This window comes from Mustela putorius, unplaced genomic scaffold (assembly GCF_011764305.1).
Source record: "Mustela putorius furo isolate JIRA1106 unplaced genomic scaffold, ASM1176430v1.1 tig00000174_pilon_pilon_pilon, whole genome shotgun sequence".
NCBI lineage: Eukaryota > Metazoa > Chordata > Mammalia > Carnivora > Mustelidae > Mustela > Mustela putorius.
In genome coordinates, this window is record NW_025421304.1 from 3,085,791 (window position 1) to 3,112,687 (window position 26,897).

A 26,897-nucleotide genomic window follows, 5' to 3' on the forward strand; every position below is an offset into this window, starting at 1 on the left:
CTGTTGAGAAAACAGAGGATTAGAGATGTATGTTTACTCATCATATTCAGGTGGTGATTCTTAGAAATGCACTCTTCCAAATACCAATAAACAGCAGTTCTTAAATGTCATCTGTAAGAAAATATTCATATATTCATTAATCTGTAGCTAAAGAAATTTTTTTAAAAAAAAGAGGAAAATAGAGGGTTTCTGCCTAGAGCTAAATACACTCAATTTAAAAGACAATCTGTATTATGAGGTCATGTTCTTCCTATATTTTAATTTATTTATATCTTTGGTGGTTGTGGTGAGAGGAGGTGTTATAAATGTCCTCTTTCATTGTGCCTTATTTTTAGTATAATTCAGCAAAATAAAAAATTGGCAAACCTATGTGAAATTTCTTGTTGGGGGGTGGAATGGCCAAATGAATATTTCCCCATCCACAAAATACCAAAGTTTGGGAAACTAAGCTTTTGGGTTAAGAGAAGACAATGAAGGGAACATCTATCTCAGTGAGTAGTAGGTCCTCTAGAAGCTGAGCCATGCAGCTGTCAGGTATTCAACCCAGGGGACAGCTTGAAATGCCCTAGTTACCTAAAATATCTATCTCATAATTAAATCTGATTATTTCAACACTTAAGATAGCATTACTCAAAGTTAAACCGCAGACCACCTACACCAGGATAAGCTGGCTAAAAAGGTTTCTGGGATCCTATTCAAATCCACTGAATCAGACTTTCTGAGAAGAGGGTCCAGATACCTGGATTTTAAACCAATTCTTCACAAGTTTCTTATGAACATTAAAGTTTCAGGCTCACTGTCTTAGATTTCTGAAAATGTCTGCATCCATACAGAAGTTTCAAATAAGAAAGTTTGAAAGATCATGTATTATCCATTTAAGAGTGTCCCAGAGGGAGTAAACCCCTTAAGAATGTGTAATGTTTTGAATGTACGTTTTTTCCCACACTTGATTTGGGGTTAGATTAAATATATGTTATCATTTCATTTTAAATAATGCCTCCCTCCTTTATGCTACAAAGTCCATTACTTATGATACTTTATCTTTTGCTTGATGCCACTGTTCTGGGAGTTCTTTAATCTGATAAAGCAAAGGGTAAGTCTCTATAGCTTATAGTGCACTAAATCTTTTTTCTGGAAATACAGTGAAACCTTTTGATCAAATTTAGGTCCTCATGTCAGGAAATTTCTGTTGTATCTTTAATATATTTTCTCTTATTCTCTTGTCTAAATCTGCATAACATTGTCTTCAGCCATTTTATTGCTGTACTTTTTCTTTACATTTTACTTGCTTTTCCTCAAAATTGTTCCCTATAATGACTTGGTTTTTCTGCTTTAACTGTTGTACTGATATAGTTACTCTGTTGTTATATTTGTCTTGTCTGTTCTCTTTCCTTAGTTCTGTATGCTACCTTTTCTTTTCAATGTCATTTTGATCATAAGATTTTTATTTTTCTCAAGAAGGTAGAGAGTTCTTTTTGAAATTTTCTTCCATTTCCTGTGATAAATATTAATCTTGAATGGTTTTTTCGTCTGTATAGTGAATACATGGGTATAGTTTGAATGGTTTAAAAAAAATTTTTTTTAAAGATTTTATTTATTTATTTGACAGAGAGAAATCACAAGTAGATGGAGAGGCAGGCAGAGAGAGAGAGGGGGAAGCAGGCTCCCCACTGAGCAGAGAGCCCGACGTGGGACTCGATCCCAGGACCCCGAGATCATGACCTGAGCCGAAGGCAGCGGCTTAACCCACTAAGCCACCCAGGCGCCCCTGAATGGTTTTTTTAGGCCTTGGAAAACCTAATGGAGCTTGTCGGTGGTTTTTGTACAGCAAGGACTTAGACGTGGTATCAAATAAAAGATAAAAGATGATGTGGGTAGGGTAAATCAGTAAGTGGTGTTATTTGGAACCTGTTTTGGACAGTTTACCATTTGCCTTTTATCCCAAAGTTGTTATAACCTGCTGTGATACAACACTTCAAGAGAAAATGCAGTTATAAAAATGGTTCAGAATTAAACTTTTAACTCATTCAAAAAAAAGAAAGATGAATACATCCGCAACAATGTGGATGGAACTAGAGGGTATTATGCTAAGTGAAGTGAGTCAATCAGAGAAAGAAAATTATATGATTTTACTCATGTGGAATTTAAGAAACAAAACAGAAAAACATAGGGGAAGGGAGGGAAAAATAAAGTAAGATGACATCAGAAAGGGAGACAAACCATAAGAGAGACTCTTACCATAAAAGACTCTTCTTAACTCTAGGGAACAAACAGGGCTGCTGGAGGGGAGGTGGCTGGAGGGATGGCGTAACTGGGTGATGGGCATTTAAGAAGGGCACTTAACATAATGAACACTGGCGTTATATGCACTGATGAATCACTAAACTCTGTCTATGAAACTAATAATAAACTATATGTTAATTAGCTGAATTTAAATAAATAAGAGATAAAGAATTCATTTAAACACACAAATATGTATGACAATTTACTATGGTCTTAGAACAGAATGTAAGCTTAATAGTTCTGAAAAAAGCTACTAAATTACATACTGACAAAAGTCAGGATGGTTTACCACATAGTATTTTATTATTATTTTTTAAGATTTTATTTATTTATTTGACAGAGATCACAACTAGGCAGAGAAGCAGGCAGAGAGAAAGGAAGGGAAGCAGGCTCCCCACTGAGAACAGAGCCTGATGTGGGGCTTGATCCCAGGACCCCGGGAGACGCTTTAACCCACTGAGCCACCCAGGTGCCCCACCACATAGTATTCTAACAAATACTGGAAGATGAAGATGAGTGGAAATAGAGGAAAACACTAAGGGAAATACATAAATTGAAAATCTCATCTGTTATAGCAGAGAATCACTTGATAAAATTTTTTGGGAAGTTGGTAAATTAGTATGTATAGGCTTTAAATTTGGTTATTTGAGGACCTAAAGGTAACCAACATTAGAGTTTAAAACTAAGGACATAGAGGCCTCCGGGTGGCTCAGTGGGTTAAGCCTTTGCCTTCAGCTCAGGTCATGATTCCAGGGTCCTGGGATCGAGTCCCACATCAGGCTCTCTGCTCAGCAGGGAGCCTGCTTCCCCGCTCTCTGCCTGCCTCTCTGCTACTTGTGATCTCTGTCTGTCAAATAAATAAATAAAATCTTAAAACAAAACAAAATTAAGGACATATTTTCCAAAATGTGGTGTGAAGAAAACTTGTATCATACAATAAAAGGATAATGAAAAAGTATGAAAACAGAGACCATGGAGAATGAACTATACACACCAAGAGTAGGAGAACCATACTCTAAAAATAATACTAGTTTGATCACATTTAATATTTCCAATAGATAAGTCTTATACCATTATAAAGAAAAAATTAACAGAGATCAGAAAGGCACACATGGCTGAAGATAATACAAATGACCTGGGCTTGAGAGTGCAAAGAAAGGCATGATAAGCACAGAAAAGGTAGAAAATCACTACTATTGTTCAGCTACAACACATTTCAACACATGAATTAGTTTATATGCAAATGTTAAGTGAAGGAATTATCAATATAGTGAGAAATCACACTGGTTCATCCCCAATTTCTTTTGTTATTTAATTTTTGCACTTGGAGGTAACAGAAGCTAAACACAGCAAACCACGGAAAACTAGTATATGATTCCCACTCACACCAAGTTTTCCCTTGGCTCGACTGGCTACATAATTAGTCTTAAAAGTACTTGTTGCATGGTTCTCCCTGATCTTGATGCACTCTTTCCTTGTTTCCAGCAAAAAGCCTCAAGTCTTATATCTTCTTCAATTTTTCTTTGAAGCTGACTTTATTAGGCATAACTCACTACCAGGATTTTTGTTAATGCTATCATTTTAATTAAAAATTGTGGTAAGAGGGTGCCTGGGTGGCTCAGTGGGTTAGGCCGCTTCCTTTGGCGCGGGTCATGATCTCAGGGTCCTGGGATCGAGTCCCGCATCAGGCTCTCTGCTCAGCAGGGAGCCTGCTTCCTCCTCTCTCTCTCTCTCTGCCTGCCTCTTTGCCTACTTGTGTTCTCTCTCTGTCAAATAAATAAATAAAATCTTTAAAAAAATATATTGTGGTAAGAACATGTAAGATTAACCCTCCTGAATTTCTTTTAAGCAGTATAGTACAGTATTTGTATAGCAAAATGTGTAGAAATCTAGAACTTTATCATCTTGCTTAACTGAGACTTTAAACGCGCAGAACTATGACTGTTCATTTTCCCTACCCCTAGGCTCTGGAAACCACCATTCTATATTATTTGTCCTTCTGGAAGTTACCAGAAGTTTGGAAGTTACCAGGCAAGTAACGGCGTAGAGGAACTTAAAGAAAGGGGTCAGTCTTAAAAAGACTCAAATTCACCAAAAGAATATGATTTATTGGATGCAATTAAAAAAAAAAAATTTAGAATTCTACAACTCTGGTCTTTTTTCTTCCTTCAAAATAGATGTATTATTTGTCATATCAAAAAGTTAAGTAAAGGGGCGCCTGGGTGGCTCAGTGGGTTGGGCCTCTGCCTTCAGCTCAGATCATGATCTCAGGGTCCTGGGATTGAGCCCCACATCGGGCTCTCTGCTCAGCGGGGAGCCCGCTTCCCCGCCCTCTTCTGCCTGCCTCTCTGCCTGCTTGTGATCTCTCTCTGTCAAATAAATAAATAAAATCTTAAAAAAAAAAAAAAGAGTTGAGTAAATATAGGGGTGCCTGGCTGGCTCAGTTGGTAGAGCATGTAACTCCGGGTCACAGTTGTGAGTTTAAGCCCCACTTAAAAAAAAGAAATTTAGGGACGCCTGGGTGGCTCAGTTGGTTAAGCGGCTGCCTTCGGCTCGGGTCATGATCCCAGCGTCCTAGGATCGAGTCCCATATCGGGCTCCTTGCTCGGCAGGGAACCTGCTTCTCCCTCTGCCTCTGCCTGCCATTCTGTCTGCCTGTGTTCGCTCTCTCTCCCCCTCTCTCTCTCTGATAAAAAAAAAAAAAAAAAAAAAAAAGAAAGAAATTTAAGGGGCGCCTGGGTAGCTCAGTCAGTTAAGCATCTGCCTTTGGCTCAGGTCATGATCTCAGGGCTTGACTGAGCCCACACCAGGCTCCCTGTTCAGCCGGGAGCCTGCTTTTCCCTCTGCTCTTCTCATGCTTGCTTGCTCTCTCAAATAAATCATTAAAATCTTTAAAAAAACATTAGGTGAATATACACAGTAACACTAAACATGTTATATGAGGCAGATTACAAAATTGTAATTTTCAAAAGATTACAACTACCTGAAATAAAAACACAAAGGTGGCTGACATGAAAGATGGCAAAGTAAGAAAATCCAGGAATCAGTCCCAATACCGAAACATTACTGACTTGGCACATGAAGTCTGAATAAACCATTTTAGAACTATGGAGTCTAATGACACTCTTGTAGCATCCATGGGAGTAGTTGATGAAGTAAGGCTGTTAACTTGTGGTTAATTTTGGCATTTTGCATACTGGTAGCTGTTACCATTCATTAACTCCCATCTCCACAAAAGGCGGCCATAGGGATGGTGGCTCATGATCCTGGTGCAGCTTTGCTAGTGCTAGGTGGACAACAAGCAGCATATCTCAGAAAAATCACAATTGTGTGATCTGAACTATCTGGCAATTCACAGAGGGACCACTGTTTCAATGCTCAAGAGCCAAAGAATTTCCTCAGTAGTGTCCTGAAAGTTTTTAAAAGCAACTGATTATCCTTTCCCTGCTCAACAACAGCAAAATATACATTATTCTCAATTGCACATGGAACATTCATCAGGGTAGACCACATGTTAGGCCGAACTCAACTCTCAATAAATTGAAAAAAATAGAAATTTTACGAAGTATCTTCTTTGACCACAATGGAGTAAAGCCAGAAATGAATAATAAAAGGAAACTCGACCTGGAAATTAAATACCATACTCTTAAGCAACCGGTGAGTCCAAGAAGAAATCACTAGGGAAATTAAGAAAAATTGAGACCAAAAAACAAACAAACAAACAAACAAACAACACCCCACACATAATGTGCCAAAATTATGAGATGTAAAGAATGCCATACTTGAGAGAAATTTATAGCTGTAATCACATTAAAAACAAACAAACAAACAAACAAACAAAAACTCAGGGAGCTGGATGGCTCAGTTGGCTGAGCATCTTTTTTTTTTTTTTTAAAGATTTTATTTATTTATTTGACACAGAGGTCACAAGTAGGCAGGCAGGCAGGCAGAGAGAGAGAGGGAAGCAGGCTCCCCGCTGTGCAGAGAGCCCAATGTGGGGCTCAATCCCAGGACCCTGAGATCATGACCTGAGCCCAAGGCAGAGGCTTAACCCACTGAACCACCCAGGCGCCCTGAGCATCTGACTCTTGATTTCAATTTAGATCATCATCTCGGAGGATAGGATTGAGCCCCACATCAGTCTCTTCGCTCAGAGGGGTTGGAGATGGAACTGATAATTGATTGTGCCACTCATGTGATGAAGCCTCTGTAAAAATCCCTATACTATGGGATTTAGAGAGCTGCTGGGTTGGTGAACAGGTAGAGGTACTGGGAGGATGACTTGGCTGGAGAAGACAGGATCACTGCACTCCTTCCCACATATCTTGCCCTATGTATCTCATCTACCTGGATTGTTTCTCAGTTGTATCCTCTTATAATACACTGGTAATCTATCTAATAGATAAGCTGTTTTCCCAAGTTCTGTGAGCCATTCTGGCAAATGATCAAACCCAGGAGGTGGTTCTGGGAAGCCTCAATTTATAGCCAGTTGGTGAGAAGTACAGTTGATAACTTGCAACTTGAGACTGGTGTGTGAAGTAGGCTAGGGTGGGTTGTCTCTTGGGACTGAGCCTTTAACCTCTGAGATCTGACACTAAACTCAGGTAGATAGTGTCAGAACTGAATTAAATTGAAGGATACCCAGGTGGTATCTAGGGAGCTGGGAGAACTGGTTGATATGATTGACTGAACATGTGGGGGCCAGAACTACTGAGTAAACTGGTGAGTAGAGGAAAAAGCACTCTTTCAAAAAAGATTTATTTATCTATTTGTTTGAGAGAGAGACAGAGACAGAGAGACAGACAGTGCATGCACATGTACACCAGGGGGAGGGAGAGGAAGAGGGAAAGAATCCCAAGCTGACTCCGTGCTTTAAGCGCAGAGCCCAATATGGGCTTGATTCTGCGATCCTGAGATCACGGTCCAAGCAGAAAACAAACGTCTGACACTCAACCGACTAAGCCATCAGGCATCTCACACAATTTTTCTTTTAGCAGGACAATAATCTAAATATAAGCCAAAACTGTGTAACTATTAATAGAACACAGAAGTAAATCTTTATGACCTCGATTTGACAATGGATTCTTAGGTTTAACACTGAAAACATGAGGAACAACAACAAAAACATAAACTGGACTTCATAAAAATAAAAACATTCTGTGCATCAAAGAACAATACTGAGAATGGTAAAACACAAGCTATGGTATGTGAGAAATATTTGCAAGTCACATACAAGGGCTTTATATCTAGAATATATAAAGAACTCTTAACAACTCAACGACAGGGATACCAGGATGGCTCAGTTGATTAAGCATCTGGCTTTGGCTCAGGTCATGATCCCAGGGTTCCATCAAGCTCCTTCCTCAGCAGGGAGCCTGCTTCTCCCTCTGCCTGCCACTCCCTGGCTTGTGCTCTCTCTCTCTGACAAATAATTAAATAAAATCTTTTTAGAAAAAAGACTTTTTTTCTAAAAAAAAAAAAAAATCTTTTTTCTAAAAAGATTTTGTTTACTTATTTGACACTGAGAGAGAGATCACACGTAGGCAGAACAGCAGGCAGAGAGAGAGGGGGAAGTAGGCTCCCTGCTGAGCAGAGAGAGCCTGATGCAGGGCTTGTTCCCAGGACCTGGAGATCATGACCTGAAGCTGAAGGCAGAGGCTTAACCCACTGAGCCACCCAGGCGCCCCTAAATAAATAAAAGCCCCCCAACAATTGAACAACAAAAAGACAAAGCACCCAATTAAAAAAGGGCAAAAAACTTGAAGAGACACTTTTCACAAAAAGATAGACAAGTAGTCCAAAAGCTTGTGAAAAGAGGCTTAATATCTTTGGTCATTATGTTAATACAAATCAAAACTATAAGAAGGGCTTTAATAATAAAACAAAATAGACTTCTACCTCTGAAATCAGTAATATATTAATGCTAATTAAATTTTAATTAAAAATGTATAAAAATAAAACAAAATAACTACATTGGCAAGGATATACAGAAATAGAAATCTCTGATATTGCAAGTAGAAATATAAAATGGTATGGCTGCTGTGAACAGCAGCTTGGTGGTTCCTCAAAAACTTGAACACAGAATTACCATATATATTACTCAGTAATTTCACTCACATGTATAAGAACCTATACTTGTCCATGAGTGTTTAAAGCAGTATTTATTCATAAGAGCCAAAAGGTTGGGAAATAACCCAATGCCCATCAACAGATGGACAGATAAACAGATAGTGCTTTTTATATAGATACACATGCACACACAGAATATTAACCAGCCATAAAAAGGAATGAAATGCTGAGACATGTTACAACTAGAAACTCCAAAGCATTATGCTAAGTGAAAGCCAGGTCACATACTGCATGATCTCTTTTACATATATCCAGAAAGGGAAAAGCCACAGAGACAGAAAGCAGATAAATGGTTCCTGGAAGAAAAGGGAAATGGGGAAGGATTACTTAATGGGTAGGGATATTCTTCTAAGGTGATGAAAAAATTCTGAAACCGAAGCAAGGTAGTTGTTGCACAACACTGTGACTAAACTAAAAGCCACTGAATCATATTACTTTATAATGGTTAACTGTGTTATACGAATTTCACCTCAATAATCCTCCCCTTCCCACACACAAATACAGCCTCAAAGAGAAGACACAAAACAATAATAATAGCTGGGTTAGATGTTGGAACTAGGAGTGGCTGTCCTCTCGAAATTTCATCATGGTGCTATGCTGTTTCAGGTAGGTATCCTAGTTTATTTATTTATTTATTTTTTAAAAAGATTTTTATTTATTTATTTATTTGTTTGTTTGGACAGAGACACAGTGAGAGAGGGAACACAGGTAGGCGGAGTGGGAGAGGGAGAAGCAGGCTTCCTGCCAAGCAGGGAGCCTGAAGTGGGGCTCGATCCCAGGACCCTGGGATCATGACCTGAGCTGAAGGCAGACGCTTAACCACTGAGCCACCCAGGTGCCCTCCTAGTTTTTTTAACCCCCAACCCGAAAAGCCCAAGTTGTGGGCCAATGTTTAATAAAAGGGCATGGGAAATAGGGAAAAAATTTTCTCTGTTAGTCTGAAAGAACATAATCAATTCCCTATTTCTGACTACAAATGATTTATTGAGATATGCAACCCATGATTATCTTTTTTAAAATAATTTTTAAAGGTTATTATTTATTTATTTGACACAGAGAAATACAGTGAGAGAGGGAACACAAGCAGGGGGAGTGGGAGAGGGAGAAGCAGACTCCTTGCATAGCAGGAAGCCTGATACAGGGTTCAATCCCAGAACTCTGGCATCGTGACATCAGCCGAAGGCAGATGCTTAACAACTGAGCTACCCAGGCAACCCCATGGTTGTCTTTTTAAAAAATACGTAAAAAGGGTAAAAGTTCTGGAAAAATCATTTATCTAAAAAAACCTATTTCTAATAGATCAAGTTCAAATATCAACTAATGTCAAACTTATTTACCAGTATATTAATACCTAAATATACAGTCATACTACATGGATAGAGGGAAGAGCTGTAAAGACCAATTACCCAACACAGTATCTCCATTACAAAATACCAAACCTTTGTAAGTTTAAATATGACAAACATATACATAGTTAAGTACAAACAGTATGCACAAAGTGACATCATTAGTATTTTCCAAAAGATTTCACTTTTGGACGCAAACTAAAAATTGTAAATCTAATACTGATGGATAAGAAAAAAAAGTCTGTTGAATACCAAAATGTGAGAGCAATAAATGAAAAAGGCTGAATTACTCAAGAAATGCCCAAAGTAAGTTAGAAATCTAAGCATAAGCTCAAATGTAAATCTAGAATAAAATTTTTTAAAAAAGATTTACTTGAAAGAGAGCGAGAGCAAGAGCGAGAGTGAGAGAGGGAGACGGTGAGTGAGCACATGTGGGAGGGGCAGAGAAACCCAAGCTCACTTTGTGCCAAACACAGAGCCCAATGGTGGCTCAATTTCATGACTCCGAGACCACAACTTGAGGCTGAAACCCAAGAGTTGGACGCTTAAGTGACAACGCCACTCAGGAATGCCTAGAATAAGATTCTTGATGTACCCTTTAAGTTAAAACTTCTGTCAAGTATTACTTGTAAGATCTAGGCCCAACCCACTTATACAAACTTCCAACAAAGCTCATTATTCTCAATAACCAAAGCAGGGTTTCTGTCCTCTACCATAGCCTCTCCCCACACTCAACACATGCTATGTTTCAGCTTATATGCTACTTGTATTCATCAGCTTTCTCCAGAGAAACAACCAACAACAGACACCACACACACACACACACACACACACACACACAGGGATTTACTTTAAGGAACTGGCTCATGTGAAAATCCACAATTGGCAGAGTAGGCTGACAGGCTAGAGACTGAGGGAAAAGCTGAAGCTGGAGTCCACAGGTGGTCTGCTGGCAACATTTCTTCTTGCTCAGAGGAAGTCATTCTTTGCTCAATTAAGGCCTTCACCTGATTGGCTAAGACCCACTTATATCATGGAGAATAATCTCAAGTCTACTGATTTAAAGAGTAATCTCATTCAAAAACCACCTTCACAGAAACATCCAGAATATCTGACCAAATATCTGGGCAATTGGCCCAGCCATGGAGACATAAAATTAACCATCACACATCTCTATTAGTAATACTTTCAGGTGGAAGTAACACATTATTCCTCTAAAAATGACACAGCATTCTGTCACACTGTCTATACCCTCCCCTTCCTAGAACTAAAAAATCTTCAGGAGAGGGGTGCCTGGGTGGCTCTGCCGCTTGAGCATCTGATCTCTGGTTTCAGTTCAGGTCATGATTTCATGGGTTGTGGGACTGAGCCCCACATCAGTCTCCCTGCTCAGCTGGGAGCCTACTTGAGGATTCTCTCCCTTTCCCTCTGCCCCTCCAGCCACCTGCTTTCTCTCCAATGAATAAATCTTAAAAAAAAAAAAAAAAAGTCTTCAGGAGAAAAATCTGTATCTAAATAATTTTGCAACTCCCTCAGTACCTAACACTGTATCCTACATATTGCTCACATGTGCATATTTGTTGAATAAATTCCACAGCGGAAAAAGCTATTAAGTAAGCAACGTCCAAAATTACTGAATACTGTTCAATATCAACGGAATTGAATTAAATCATACAATACTTCTACCTAGAATAAAATGGGAGAATGACTGCATCAAAAAGAAAGACAGATTTGGATATCAACAGGATGGGAAAACAGAAAAAAAGCATTACTTAAAAAACAATAAATGCAAAAGCACTGAACCAGAAAAAAAAAGTGAGAAGTTGCACTTGGCATTTTTCTTCTCTTTCTGATATTTATCCGTAAGTACAGTTCTTTTGCACAACTAGTATCCTACACTAATTACTGCTGAAAGCATCTGAGATACTACATATTTGGAATGAACTGTTATATATGGCTTAATCATTTAAATATTAAGACTAGCTTTATAAAACTATCTCTTCTACGACGTAGGACCCATGCACAGACCCTGATGGAAGGACAGTAGTAAGTCCCTACCCCTGGGGGGGAAACAGGACTGCTTGTGAATTACATCAAAACTGCCTCCATGGGGCGCCTGGGTGGCTCAGTGGGTTAAGCCGCTGCCTTCGGCTCAGGTCATGATCTCAGGGTCCTGGGATCGAGTCCCGCATCGGGCTCTCTGCTCAGCGGAGAGCCTGCTTCCCTCTCTCTCTCTCTGCCTGCCTCTCCATCTACATGTGATTTCTCTCTGTCAAATAAATAAATAAAATCTTTAAAAAAAAAAAAAAAAAAAAAAAAAAACTGCCTCCACAAAGCTTTATTTCTCCACACACCTGCATTCTCCTCTTTGGTCCCTTCTTCCCCCTCACTCACACTACTTTCTGTTAGGGAGTATTACTGCACTGAGTGAAAACATCTGTCTCTGGCCACTATCATCTTTTCCTGTACCCAATTATGTATCTGTCACCCCAGCAGACATCTCTACCAACCTTCTCTCTGCAATATTCTCAACCACCTCAGCACTGATCACACACCAACCACTGGCAATCCAAAGACAAAAACCACCCTCACTCCAGAGTTCCCAATGAAGGTAACTTTCCTCTCATCATTCAGGCATTTTCTTTTTTTCTAAAGATTTTAATTATTTGTTTGAGAGAGAGCTAGAGAGAGGATGAGTGGGGGTAAGGGACAGAGGGAGAAGAAGCAGGCTCTTTGCTGAGCAGGAAGTCCGATGTGGGACTTGATCTTGGGACTCTGGGATCATGACCTGAGCCGCAGACAGACACTTAACTGACTGAGACACCCAGGTGCCCCTCACCTTTCAAATATTCTTAAAACCAACTCATTACTTTGACTCTAAACGTTGAAGTAACCTCTGGTTTGCCTAAAAAGATCCAAAACCATCTTGTCCTTTTCGTTAGTACATTTCATCATCTTCACTCATTTTTTTCCCTCTTGCTTGCACTCAGGGGGGTAGAGACCTTATATTTCTTTTAATCTAAAGTCATCTCCCACAATTACAGATTTGAGACCTTGCTCAGTTAGTTAGCTTCTCCCATTTGCAACTTCACTTGCTTTCCCCATGCAAGATTCTTCCCCTTGAATTACTAACATTTGCAGATTTACTCTGACATATTTTTCCTAAAGCATGAGAATGTCAGACTAAGCATAAGGGAGTAATGACTTGTGAGAGTAAGAATTTAGGGAGAGTGGCATGAGGAGAAATTGTATAACCAAAAAGCGATTCAAAATTTTAGACAGTGAGGCAGTAACTGCAGTACTGAGGCAGTAAACAACAGTAATAATGCTAAACATATTTACCAGGACCCTTCTGAAACTGTAGATAAGATCCTGAAACATTTCTGTAAATCACAGGACTGCAAAAGAAAACTGAACTATACTCATCATTATTAATTTGAGAGAGTAAAATATCTTTAATACCGTCTTCAATTATCACAATTTTTCTATTAAATATTAAGTTGTACAAGTACCACATTTTCCGACCCAGGTAAATTTTCAGAAAAAATAACGCTTTATGAGACCAACAAATAGTTACTCTGCTATGTAAAAGGGACATAAGGGGGAAAAGATGCTGATGTCTAGTTGTGAAACATAGTAGTAAGGCACGGTAAGCACAAGAAGAAAACAGAAAACAAAAAGACAACACAGAAGGTACAACTTAGCATTTCCTGAATTGTGGGGTATCAGGGAAGGCTTTGTGGGGGTGATGATGCTCAAGCAGAACCAGGAAAAATAAATCTAATGTCCCTTCTGATCCATTCCCAATTTTAGTTAATAGGAATCGCTGTTGTACCATCACTCAATTCTTCCCTGTTCCCAATCAACTTTTTAAAGGCTAACCCACTCTCCTGATTTCTCATGTATCTGTTCTTCCCTCTCTATTTTAACAAGTTTAGGCCTATATTTCCTCTTTCCCAAACTCTTAAAATACTTCAACTGACGTCACTATTGTCAACCTCTCCTCTCACCTCCAATGTTTTTTGCACAATGCTGTAGCATAAACTTCCTAAAGATTGACTCTGACATGTTACCTTATCGGCTAAAAAAACTTCCAATGGCTCTCAAAATCTACCAAGAAAATTCAGACTTCTTAGCCTGTCATTCAAGTGACAAACTGAATATATTAAGATAAATTTAGCAGTGGAAGTAAAATAAAAGGGGAGGGGAGAGTGCCTGAGCACGCTATATGACACATTTTCACTGTCACTTATGCCTTCCAGAGTTCTTAAATTTTTTCTTTCCACTGTGACTTCTTAAATCTGTTGCACTGCTCATTCTTCAACCACATCCATATAAGGAGTAGGGGAAGAGAACCCCAAAGGCATTTTATGAAAAGGCCTCAAATCTGAAGGAACTTGGATGATCTAAGGACCTGAATGAGAGCAACTGTGATCCCACCTTAAGTGAGCACTAGGTATTTTGGGTCAGGATAAAAGTTTGGGGCTCTAGTTATTCCCTGATAAGACTGCAAACTCCCTGTGACCTGGGACCAGATACTTCCTACTAGATATCCTCTTCCTGTGGCTAACTGTAATTATCCGTCAGGCTGCATCTTAAATGCTGTGTTCTTTTCTATTTTTTTAAAGATTTTATTTATTTATTTGACAGAAATCACAAGTAGCCAGAGAGGAAGGCAGAGAGACAGAGGGGGAAGCAGGCTCCCAGCTGAGTAGAGAGCCTGATGTGGGGCTGGATCCCAGGACCTTGAGATCATGACCTGAGCCAAAGGCAGAGGCTTAACCCACTGAGCCACCCAGGCACTCCTAAATGCTGTGTTCTTAAAAATCTTGTCTCGACTGCTCTTTTGTTTCCTAGCACCTAGCATACTCTCTAGCATGTAGTCATAGAAGGTGCTTAGCAATTTTCCTGAATGAATAGCTTACTAAATAATAAGTACCAGGCAGATGTAAGTTTCTTAAATGCCCCATTTGCTCCAAGCTGTTTTTAGTGTAGAGGTACCTCTGTTCTTAATGGTGTCCACGTTTTTCCAGACACTCTATCCCACCCTCTCCAGAGAGTACCAGTGTTGGAGAAGAGCAGCTATCCAGCTGTGTGAAATGCAAAAAGGGATTTGGAAATCTGACCACCATTAAAACAATTTTTGAGTTAATCTTCCAGTTTTTAACTCCATCTTCAGTTCTCATTCCTTCATTCTTCTCATCAACTCATTACTTCATACTTCATTCTAGTTTCCACTGCAACTGGTAATGCCAATTGCTGAGCCTTTCAGAAGTCTGGGTGTGAATCAGGTTAGTTCTTGGTGTAACCCACTGTCTACTTAGGTTGTAGCTTTCTCAGCTCTTCTAAGTCATTTAAATTCACCCACTTGCTTTTCAAACTCCAAAATTTTGTTGCTCTTGTCTCCTTTCCAAATCTACCTTGTCCTTTATAGTTTTATGCCTAAAACAACAAAAAAGTCCTTGCATATAGTTTTAGTAGGATTTATCAACAGTAAATAAAAGTAAAACCTTGTCCAATGCAGTATAAATTTAATCTTTATTCTTTAAGCTGCTTTCAGTTGTGCTTTCTTTCTTGTAGTTGGTTTTATATTTTAATCTCCCAAACTATAAAACCAAGATACAGAGATGAAAATAACAGAAAAAAAATACATACATACACACACACAATATTGCATTCAATAGGAATTCAAAACATGGGTGAGGAATGGAGGAAGAGAAACAAGACAGAAACTAATCTAAGACAGAATTTATTAGGTTGAAGAGACTTGGGAGTCTTTGGATTTACAAGATTCACAGAGAACCACTCAGGAATCAGTGTGGTAACATTTCTGAACTCCAAGAACAAAGCTTCTGGAAAGAGAACTAAGAACCAGATTGGCATCAGCAACGCTAGAATGTCAGAATACAACAAATCAATACCTTCAAAGTTTTATAGAAAAAGACTCTTGGGGTGCCTCAGTTAATTAAACATCCAAATCTTGGTTTCAGCTCAGGTCACAATCTCATGGGTTATGGGATTGAGCCCTGCGCCAGGCTCCTGCCTCAGCAGTCTGCTTGAGGATAATTTACCTCTCGGCCCTCCCCACCACCCTTGCAAAAAGATAAATAAAATAAAAATAAAAATAAATCTGAATTTAGGATGATAGAGTCAAGTAATTAAGAAAAACACAGGCTCACTAAAAATAATTTGCCACCCACACATTCCATGTAGTTTTTTGTTTGTTTGTTTTTAAATGCTAAAGATGCCCTCAAACACAACTGGGGGTAAAAAGAGAATTAAATAAGAGGTCAACATTGAAATACGAGGCCCTGAGTGTCTCTGAAAAGTCTGGTGAGAGATAATAAATCAAAGTAGAGCAGTAGAGGCAGTAAGAGGTCAGATTTTGGATATATTTTGAAAATGAAGGTAATAGGATCAGAAACGCATATGAAGTGTGAGAAGAACAGAAGAATTAAAGATGACTCAAAGGTTTCTGGTCTTACCAACTAAAAGGATGAACTGTCAATTCAATCAGATGGAGAAACAGTATGTGAGAAATAGGTATGTGGACATTTCTCCAGGTGTGTTAAGGAGGCAACTGGGCATACAAGTGAGGAGGTCCAGGCTGGAGACAGGAGTCACTAATGTACAGAGAGTATTCAAAGTCAGGAACTGTAAGAGATTATCAAGAGAAAAGTGCAATGGTAAAATAAAGTATATCAAGAAGTCTGTCACCTGTGCAAATAAAAACCTAAATAAACTAGGTTCAAAAAATAATATAAGTTAAGTGGTGTGGATAATTCCTTCAAGGAATTTTGGTGTAAAGGGAAGGACAGAAATGGGGTGATAGTGGGGTGCCTGGGTGGCTCAGTGGGTTAAAGCCTCTGCCTTCGGCTCAGGTCATGATCTCAGGGTCCTGGAATAGAGCCCTGCACCGGGTTCTCTGCTCAGTGGGGAGCCTGCTTCCCTTTCTCTCTCTCTGCCTGCTTGTGATCTCTGTCAAATCAATCAATCAATCAATCAATCAATCAATATCTTTAAGAAATGGGGTAATAGAGGAAACAGTTAAGAGTCATAGTGTTTTCTTGTTGCTGTTTTTTAAGATGGGTGAGTTAGCATCAGATCTCCTCGCAGACAGGAAAGATCTAGGAGAGAAGGAAAACTGAATTTACAGGAAGAGAGTAGAGAATTGCTAAAGCAATGACCTCAAATCAAGAGGGGATGGAATTTACATAAGGGGAAGGGTGGTCTGGCAGAGAAGAACACTTTCTCTACATTGACCACTGGAAAAGTGAAAGTGTAGAGCACAGATGTGAGTAACTGGATATATGTGGGATTGGAGGATGAGTTCATCAAAATTCTCTTCTGCTTGCTGTTCTTTCCTCAAATAGGAAGCAAGGTTCACAGACTGAAAGTGAAGATGGGTAGGAGGTATTGGAGGTCTGAGGAAAACAGAAGGAATGAAAGAGTCATGCAAAAAAATGGAACAAGGAGACTATGGAAATACAGTATGACTGTAGGGAAGTAACCATGAGTGATGAGGTTAGTGAATGTGAATTTAGAGTGAAACTGGTCAGCATGTCTGTGTTGATATAATCAGGACTGTGGTTTCTCTAAGCTTGTACAAGAAAGCGGGAGGAGGCAGGAGGCTGAGTTTATGCTAAATATTGATGGTAACTGCTCTTGGATTTTAAACAGGATAAAGAGGGAAGTAAAGCCCTGAGGGGCATGTGGGACAGTGAAGGGTAGTAAGTTCAACAGACATACTGTACTTACAGTAGGTCTGAATGACTTACGGAGTTCAGGTGCTAGAGAAGACAGAGATGGAGATGGTGGCTGGAAATAAAATGAGATAGTTATACTCTCTTAAGCACCTACAATAAACCAGGCACTTTTTTTTTTTTTTTTTAAATTTTGAGTCACTTAAAAAAAAAAGAGATTTTAAAAATTTGTTTATTTATCAGAGACAGAGAGAGAGCGAGCAAGTGCACAAGCAGGCAAGGTGGCAGGCAGAGGCAGAGAGAGAAGCAGGCTCCCTGCCAAGCAAGGAGCCTGATGCGGGACTCGATCCTAGGACCCCGGGATAACAACCTGAGCTGAAAGCAGTGGCTTAATCCACTGACCCAGGAGTCCCAACTTTTTTTTTTTTAAAGATTTTATTTATTTGACAGACAGAAATCACAAGTAGGCAGAGAGGCAGGCAGAGAGAGGGAAAAGCAGGCTCCCTGGGGAGTAGAAAGCCTGATGCGGGGCTCGATCCCAGGACCCTGAGATCATGACCCACGCTGAAGGCAGAGGCTTAACCCAGGGTGGCTTAACCCCTGGGTGGAGCCACCCAGGCGCCCCAATAAACCAGGCACTTTTGATACTACCTCATTTACTCTCAGAATAAATGATGGGTACTATTATGTATATTTAAAAGAACAAGTTAAAGCTAGGATTAAATAAATTGTCCAAGGCCAAAGAGCTACTAAGCATTCCAACTGGGCTTTTTGGTCACATTTTCTTTGAGAAATAAATACCCCACAAAACTAGAATAAGAGGGGTGTCTAGGTGGCTCAGTTGGTTAAGTGTTGGGACTCTTGATTTCAGCTCAGGTCACGATCTCAGGTTGTGAAATTGAGCCCCACAAGGAGTCTGCTTGAGATTCCACTCTCTCTCATCCTCCCTCTCCCTCTGCCCCCCCAAATAAATAAATAAATCTTAAAAAAAAAAAAATCCAAAAAACCAAAACTAGAATAAGATCCCTGTGAATAAAATATTTTGCAAACTAACTTACACATCATCCATTAAAAATTAAGATTAAAATTAAATTAAAATTAATCTTAAAACTTACTTCAACGGTGCTCGCTTCGGCAGCACATATACTAAAATTGGAACGATACAGAGAAGATTAGCATGGCCCCTGTGCAAGGATGACACGCAAATTCGTGAAGCGTTCCATATTTTTTGATCTCCCTGATATGAGGAAGTGGTGATGCAACATGGGGGCTTAAGTGGGTAGGAGAAGAATAAATGAAACAAGATGGGATTGGGAGAGAGACAAACCATAAGTGACTCTTAATCTCACAAAACAAACTGAGGGTTGGGGGGGAGGGGGTTTGGGAGAAGGGGGTGGGATTATGGACATTGGGGAGGGTATGTGCTTTGGTGAGTGCTGTGAAGTGTGTAAACCTGGTGATTCACAGACCTGTACCCCTGGGGATAAAAATATATGTTTATAAAAAATAAAAAATTAAAAAAAAAAAAAACTTACTTCAACGATATCTAGATTTTAATACAGCTAATTTAAATATTACTTCAGGGGTGCCTGGGTGGTTCAGTCAGTTAATTGTTGGACTCGATTTCTGCTCATTATCGCAGGACTGTGAGAGGAAGCCCTGTGGTTGGGCTCCAGGAGCGTAGAACCAGCTTAAGATTCTCTTTCCCTCGCCCTCTGCCCATCCCCCCAAGTGCGCATGCACGCACATATGTGTGTCTAAAAAAATAAACTGTATTAATGTAAAGCATCACAGAGAAATAAGAAGGAAAACTGTTTCTGTAGAGGGCATCTTCTACCATGGAGCAGTAAACTCAGGTTAAGTCATCTGCAGTTACTAGTAGTATTACTGTGGCACTGAGTTAAACACTACGAAACCCTTGCTATGTGTCAAGCACAGGTAAGATTTCTTTACTCTTCTATTTCTTTCCTTCTATTATTATTTTCTTCAGGCTTTTTACTGTTTTCTCTACTTTTTTTTTTAATTAAGATTTTTATTTATTTATTTGACAGAGAGAGATCACAAGTAGGCAAAGAGGCAGGCAGAGAAGGGTGGGGAGAAGCAAGCTCCCTGCTGAGCAGAGAGCCCGATGTGGGCTCGATCCCAGGATCCTGGGACAGGACTTGAGCCGAAGGCAGAGGCTTTAAACCACTGAGCCACCCAGGCGCCCCTGCTTTCTCTACTTCTTACTCAGAAAGCCACAGTTTATCTTACTCCTCGCAAAGATGCAGTTAGTTTCTGACATTGACTTCAGACTCCCAAATTACTAAGTATTTCTGTGGACTGCATAGCAACAATAAACTGTTTCCAAGGCTCAAGTTCTGGCAACCTCACTAAACCAAAAGAAACTGCAGCCTGAAAAGTTACTAGATCTTTGGACATTCTAGGTAGTGATTTTGTGAACTGCTGGATTAGGTCCCCAACTCATGTGAGAATGCAAGAAATCAATACAGCACTTTCCAGGCATTTCATCCATCCTACAGAGCTCTCCTATTCACTCAATGGAGTTTATGAGTATGTGGCTAATTAACAATCAAGAAGTGGCTAAGGTATAAAAATGGGCAGGACTTAGCAGATGATCTAAGTAATAAGTAATTTAGTACTAAGTTACTTTATGTAATTTAAGTAACTAATCTATTACCAGCTTTGATATTCTCCTACCAATGCCTTGATTTTAAGGACAAATCATTTTAAAAGCACCTGACTTATTAAACATTCTTCTTTACAAATACTTTCCTAATGCAGTGGCAACCTGGTTTTCATTTGAGTGGTGTATTACCCAGATATAGCTAACATAATGTAGATGAAATAAGAATTTCATTCATTTTAGCCCATTTTATTTAAGTATTATAAAAATCTACAAACATAACACTTATGGGAAATATGTACTTTCTCCAACTTTGAAATTCCCATAATAAGAAATCTTCAATAACTACAACTATCCTTTCATTTATTCAAATATTTACCGGGGGCTTGCATTGTTCTAGGCACCAAGGGTAGAGCAATGAACGAGACAAAACTCCGCATTTGTTAAACTTCCATTCTTCGCAATCTCTTCATATCCAGTCTCTAGTATGTGCTTGGGCATCATATTCACAGACACAGGTTTGAATATACAGTAATTGGAAATATTCTACAAACTATTCATGCGTGTCACCACTTTTCAATTCACTCGAACATCTGGAACTAATTCTTCCCTTCAATTTTAAATGAAAATTATAACCGAGCTTGAGTCACAAGGTAAAAACTCCTTCTCCCTAACAATGTCAATTTTGTCATAAGATTTTATCCTCCTGTATTTCTAGTCTCCAAAAGCTCTCACTGTGGGGACAAGGTGAGGGGCAATACCTTAGGCATTTCAATTTTAAAGAGGTATATAATTGTGAACATGGAAAGTACTATTTGGAGATTCTCCCAAGAGATTTCTACAAGATTAATAACCTAAAATGCTAAATAATTTCCATTTATTCACTAAATAAACATTCATTCTCCCAGGAACTGAGACTTTATGGAGGGAAGGAAGGTGACAAACTTATGCAAATAAGCAAAGAAGATGATGTGCAGGTCACAATCAGGAAGAAAATAAACTCAGAGCTGTGACAAAGACTCCAAGAGACAAACTACAGACCAAATGATCTATTAACATACTTAACAGACTGACATCAGTCTTTCTAAGTTGCCTTTAAGACTCCTTAACATTCATAAGAAGATTCTGTGTATCAAAGCTCATCAAACTTAACTTCAATATTACCTTTACAGAGCTAGAGCTAGTCTGTGAAATAGTCTGTGAAATCTCTAGCAGAAAATAAAGGACATTACCCAGTTAGTTACTACCCCTGGGCTTTTGATTATATTTAGTGTGATCATACATTTTATTACCCGAACTGGAACACTTTCAAGAGTGAGAAGGGATGTTTTAGTTTTATTTTTTTAAGGTTTTATTTATTTATTTTAAAAGATTTTATTTATTTATGTGTGAGACAGAGAGAGTGAGAGATCATGTATGAGAGCACAAGCACAGAGAAGAGGGAGAGCAGGCTCCCTGCAGAGCAGAGAGCCCATATGGGACTTGATCCCCTGACCTGCGTCAAAGGCAAGTGCTTAACCAACTGAGCCACCCAGGCGCCTGAAAAGGAGTGTTTTAATAATTATGCCAGAACAACAGGCACAAACAAGGACCTTCCACCAGGGCAAACCAGGCCATTTGGTCACCTTAACTACAGAACACATCTAATAGAACTAATCCAAAATTTTAAGAGCATTGTATAGTTCTACATGAATTTAAATTATAAGTAATATCCAAGTAAAGGACCTGTTTTAACCTGGATCATGTAAACCAAGTGAATCCCTTACTAAATTTAAGTGAAAGGGCAAAACAGAAAGTTCTGAAAAAGTAATCTAAGTATCTTTATGACCTCGGGGTAGGGAAAAATTCCTTAAAAAGGAAGAAAGGGGGGCGCCTGGGTGGCTCAGTGGTTAAGGCCTCTGCCTTCAGCTCAGGCCATGATCCCAGAGTCCTGGGATGGAGCTCTCTTCTCAGTGGGGAGCTTGCTTCCTCCTCCTCTCTCTCTGCCTGCCTCTCTGCCCACTTGTGATCTGTCAAATAAATAAAAATCTTTAAAAAAAAAAGAAGGAAGGAAGGAAGAAAGAAAGAAGAAAGAAACACTAGCCATAAATAAAAAAGTAATAAACATGTCTTCTTTAAAACGAATTTATGTTCACCAAAAGAAACCATTAAATGGGGGCCCCTGGGTGGCTCAGTGGATTAAAGCTTCTGCCTTTGGCTCAGGTCATGATCCCAGGGTCCTGGGATCCAGCCCCACATCAGGCTCTCTGCCTGGTGAGGGAACCTGCCTCCTCCTCTCTCTCTGCCTGCCTCTCTGCTTACTTGTGATCTCTGTCTGTTAAATAAATAAATAAATAAATAATCTTAAAAACAACAACAACAAACACAAAAACAAAAAACAAACAAAAAAACCATTAAATGGGAAAAGGTATTTGCAACAGATATACCCAGCAAAGGATTTGTACTCAGAATACTGAACTCTAGAAAAAGACCTGCATTTCAGTAGTAAAATGAGCAAAAGATTTCAAAGGCATTTCATGAGATGAAATCCAAATGACTAGGATATGAAAAAGTGTTCAGCTCATTAGTAATCAGGAAGATTAAAGCCAGGTACACTCATACTCACCAGACTCGACAGAATTTAAATATCTGGTACTAAATATTATTGTTGGTAAGGGATGTGGAACTAGAATTCTCATATATTAATAACTGAAATAAAAACTAGTAAACAACAACAAAACTGCTTAGCATTACCTAATAAAGACACACATTCCCCATGACCCTGCAATTCAAGTACACACCCTTAAGAAAAGTACACAAACAGGCATCAGCGCACTTAAAAACAAATGTTCACAAAGGCATTGTTCATAATAGCAAAAATTGTAAACAATTTAAACATTAACTGTAGAACATAAAAAATGAATGCAGAATAAGCTTGTTATATTCCTGATGAAATCCCACGCCACAACAAAACAAAATCAAATATATATACAAGATGATTCCATTTATATAAAGTTCAAAAAGGACAAACATAAACTCTATTATTCAGGGATGTAAACTTCAGTGATAAGACTATAAATGTTAGAATAATGTTCATATCCAGCTTAAGTGGGTAGTTGTGATGATGGGAAGATGCAGGGGGAGGATTCTGGGATGCTGGCAACAGTCTGCCTTGCCCTCTGTGGTCCTTACAAGGATCTTTGTTTAAAAATATTCCATTTTTATCTATGTATCTTTTCAACGTGTGAGGTAATTTCACAATAAAAGGGGGTGAAAAAAACCCTCTTCCCAGAGAGGGGAAAAAAATTAACATCCAAAAGAGAATTCTAAGAATGTCATTTGAAGAGATTAACTCAACTGATAGTTCACAAAGATAACAGGGATCTCTAAATATAAATACATACTGTGTTCTAAACCGCACAAACAAACTTTTTGGCTTGAATCAGTTCAACTGCTTCATCATCCAAATTTTAAAAAAGGTGGAATATCAGATATCACATTACTTCACAAGTCATAAATTCTAAACTTTTAAGACCAAACACCCCACTTCTAATTCTGGAATTTGAAGTGCCCAGTGTTGACAGGATAGCTTTATTGGAGATTTAGATTAGATACTTCTATGTAGAGTAAGCTACCAAAATTTGGTAACTTCAGTTTTTGCAAATACAATTGAATTCCCAAATCTCTGTTACATATTAAATAACTCCTCCTGCTTAACAAAAAGCATGTATTATATATGGGGGATTAATTATCAAAGCCGTAAGTACAGACAATTCAGTGATTTAAAAACATCTTTTCATTGCTGTTCCCGTATTTATCAAGTCAGGATACAAGGAACAAATTGGCATATGAACTGAACTATTACAGACTAATAAAATTGTAGTTAATATTAACTCTAGAAGCCGAAATGGATTTTTTAAAAATGTGGGTCAGTAACAATATAGACTTTTTGTTTTCTTGAATAAAAGAATATATCCAAAGGCTTTAAAAAAACTGAAGTTAAAACATCAGAAATCTTAAGAATGTATGTAGTTTTTTTTCATTGTGAGAAGTAAAAGCACAATCAACTCAAACTCTAAACTGGCAAGACACCTAAAAATTCAGATTACGGAAAACAATGCTTTTTAAAAAGTTATTAAACAACTTTAATGAAAAATACTGTATGTGGTTCTCACCAAGAGCTTTAGAAAGCCTTTTTGATAATTTCATAAAGCCATTAAAAACTAAGACACTACACAGCTAAAGACCCATGGGTTGGGAGTGGAAAAGAAGTGAAGATTAAAAAAAAAAAAAAAAGACTTAAGACTCCTTACCTCAGGTATAAAATTTGTCCCAACACAAGTGTTATTAAAAAGGACACCAAAAGTGTCACTAGTGTGACATTTTAGTGTGACATACTGTGAAATGACTCTCCTACTAGTTACAGATTAAGTTTTTCTTCTTTTTACACATTTAGAAAATTTCTTCCTAGCCCTGGACCTCTGTCTCGCCCACGGAGTGCATCCCATAACGCCACGAGATGTCCTGGAAAGCTACCTTAATTATCTCGCTACCCTCTTCTAAGGATTCCAAACTTGTGAGATTTGCTTTAAGAGCAGGAGCTCAAGTTTATTTTCTTCCTGGTTTTCTGGCGGAGCGAAGGCCCAGCACGTGTGAACGGAAACAAAACCCACTCAAGACTGGGCGACGCTTAACCGAAATACTACGGGTACGACACTTTCCTCCTCAGTGCCCCGGCCTCGCCATCCCAGGGAGCCTTCACAGGGACCGGTCAGAGCCCACGGACCACTCAGATCCGCCTTCGGAACAAGGGTCCTGGGTCAAGCTTCAACCCTCCTCCCCACCGGCTTTCCAGAAACAAGGGTCGAGGCGAGAAGCGCCAGCATTTGTAAAGAGATGGTTGCACAACAGCCCCCGAGAAGAAGGATTCCGGTTTAACAGGTAAACAAGACCGCGTAGGAGACAAGTGGGACGCGATCTGCTCGACGGTACCGGTGGCAGCTGGAGACGGTCTGCGTCGCCGAGCAAACCCAAAGTTTCGGCACACTACTTACAGTTCACCTGATGAATACCGGGACGAACCGAAATTAAGAACGTGAGAAAATAGGTCCCTTCGAATCAACAAATCGCACGAAACTCAAGCGAGGCGGAGAAATTCTTTGAATACTCAGAATCTGTTTTGTGGCAAGACGACAGAACCCCCGAATTTCGGAGTTGGAAGACACGTCTCTCCGTGTTCTCCGGCCCGTTCTCGGACTTCAGGGCCGCCCCGCCCGCCCCGCTCTCGGTCCTGTAGTTCCCGGATTGAAGGCGCGGACCTTCGGGGAGGAAGCCAGGAAGCCCCGGGGAGGCCGCGGCCCGGCCCGCGACGCCCGGGCCCGGAGGGAGGGAAGGGAGCGGCCTCCGGGAGGACCACGGAGGAGGCAAAGAGGGAGCGAGGAGGCCGCGGGCCGAGAGCCGGGCGCAGCACCCCACCCCGAGGCCCGCCCCGGCGTACCTTTGGCGAGGGCTACGGTGGAGTTCTCGGTGTCGATGGTGTAGAGGATGCCCTCGTAGCGGATCTCCGCCTTGGAGATAAGGCTGATCTTGCTGCCGATGTAAGGGGTGCCCCCGCTCATGGCGCCGCCGCCGCCGCCGCTCCGGGCCGCTCGCAGAGAGGCAGATCCCACGCCGCTGTCGCCGCTCCACAAGCGCGCTCGCTCCGTCGGCGCCTACAGCAGCCGCCTCAGACCCAACATGGCGGCGGCGCCGGCTCCGCTACCCTCCCCCAGCCTCCCGCCCTCAAGCCGCGGCGCGGCGGCGGCGGCGGCGGCAGCGGCGGCGGCGCGAGGCATGCTGGGCCGGTGAGGCCGCGCTCTCGCGAGACTCTGCCGGGTGCGGGCGGCTCAGCCTTCTCCCGCGGTCTCGGTAGTCCCGGCGGCGCTGCTTGGCCTACTCCGGGGCAGCGGTGCTCGCGCGGCTTGAGAGACGATTCAGGGAGAGGCGAAGTACCTCGTGGCGCCAGGACACGGTGGGCTGGAGTGGAGGCGCGCGCGGCCCTCTTGACCACCCCTGCGGCCGCCTCCATTTCCAGACCCGTCGTATCTTGTCCGTCGTCCTGTGTCCGCTAATGTGGGTCTCGCAGCCTGCAAAATGGCCCATCCGCCTCCAGACTCGTGGCAATCCCCTTTAAGACGTCGTCCTTTCCCCTTTTGAAGCTACTGTGCCCTCTTGAAGCTCTCAAGGACCATGACAGCCTCCCATTACCCAACCAACACCGCCCCCCCCAACTCCCCTTCGCAGCTGCTGGAGCTGGGACTCTGTCCAACACTTTCAGATGGTCTCATCTAGGCTCGTGGCTTTCAATGCCACCACACAGACCAATCCCAAGCATTTGTCTGCTGCTTTGATCAATTCTGTGAACTCTGGATTTGTATAAGCCATAGTCTACTCAACCTCTCTGGTTGGATGTCTAATCAGCATGTAATTAACTTTGTGTCTCCAAAACAATGTTCGCGATTTTCCCTCTAAAATTAACCTTTGCCCACTATTCACCACTGGGGTAACTGCTACCATTTATTCAACTGTTCATCTTTTGAGTCATCCTTGACTTACCTCTCACCCGGAAATCTGTTCTGATTGCAAATCCTGTCCTTTCCATCCATAAACTATAACCTGAATCTGATCACTTCTCACCATCTCTATTCCTACCCCTGTACAACAAACCCTACTTACCCTGCCCGGGGTTACTACAATTCCCTCCTAAAAGGACCCTCTACCTCTGTTCTTGCCCCAAGTGGTAATTCTCCACACAACAGCCCTCGGGATCTTGCCAAAATCTAAGTCAGATCA

General features: G+C 40.4%; 1 protein-coding gene and 1 non-coding gene across 7 annotated transcripts in view; one reads left to right on the forward strand and one right to left on the reverse strand.

Moving 5' to 3' along the window:
* The window catches only part of LSM14A (LSM14A mRNA processing body assembly factor), a 55,863-nt gene extending 30,176 nt beyond the window's left edge, over positions 1-25,687 (reverse strand). For all 6 annotated transcript variants that reach the window (XM_045075983.1, XM_013062858.2, XM_004765196.3 and 3 more), the window contains exon 1: positions 25,564-25,687. In XM_045075983.1, the coding sequence (XP_044931918.1) occupies positions 25,564-25,684 (121 nt within the window). In that variant the 5' untranslated portion in view covers positions 25,685-25,687. The remainder of the gene's footprint in view (positions 1-25,563) is intronic.
* Positions 18,584-18,690, forward strand: LOC123391072. Its single transcript, XR_006605699.1, has one exon. It is a non-coding gene; the product is annotated as a U6 spliceosomal RNA (small nuclear RNA).
* Positions 25,688-26,897: the final 1,210 nt, after the last annotated feature.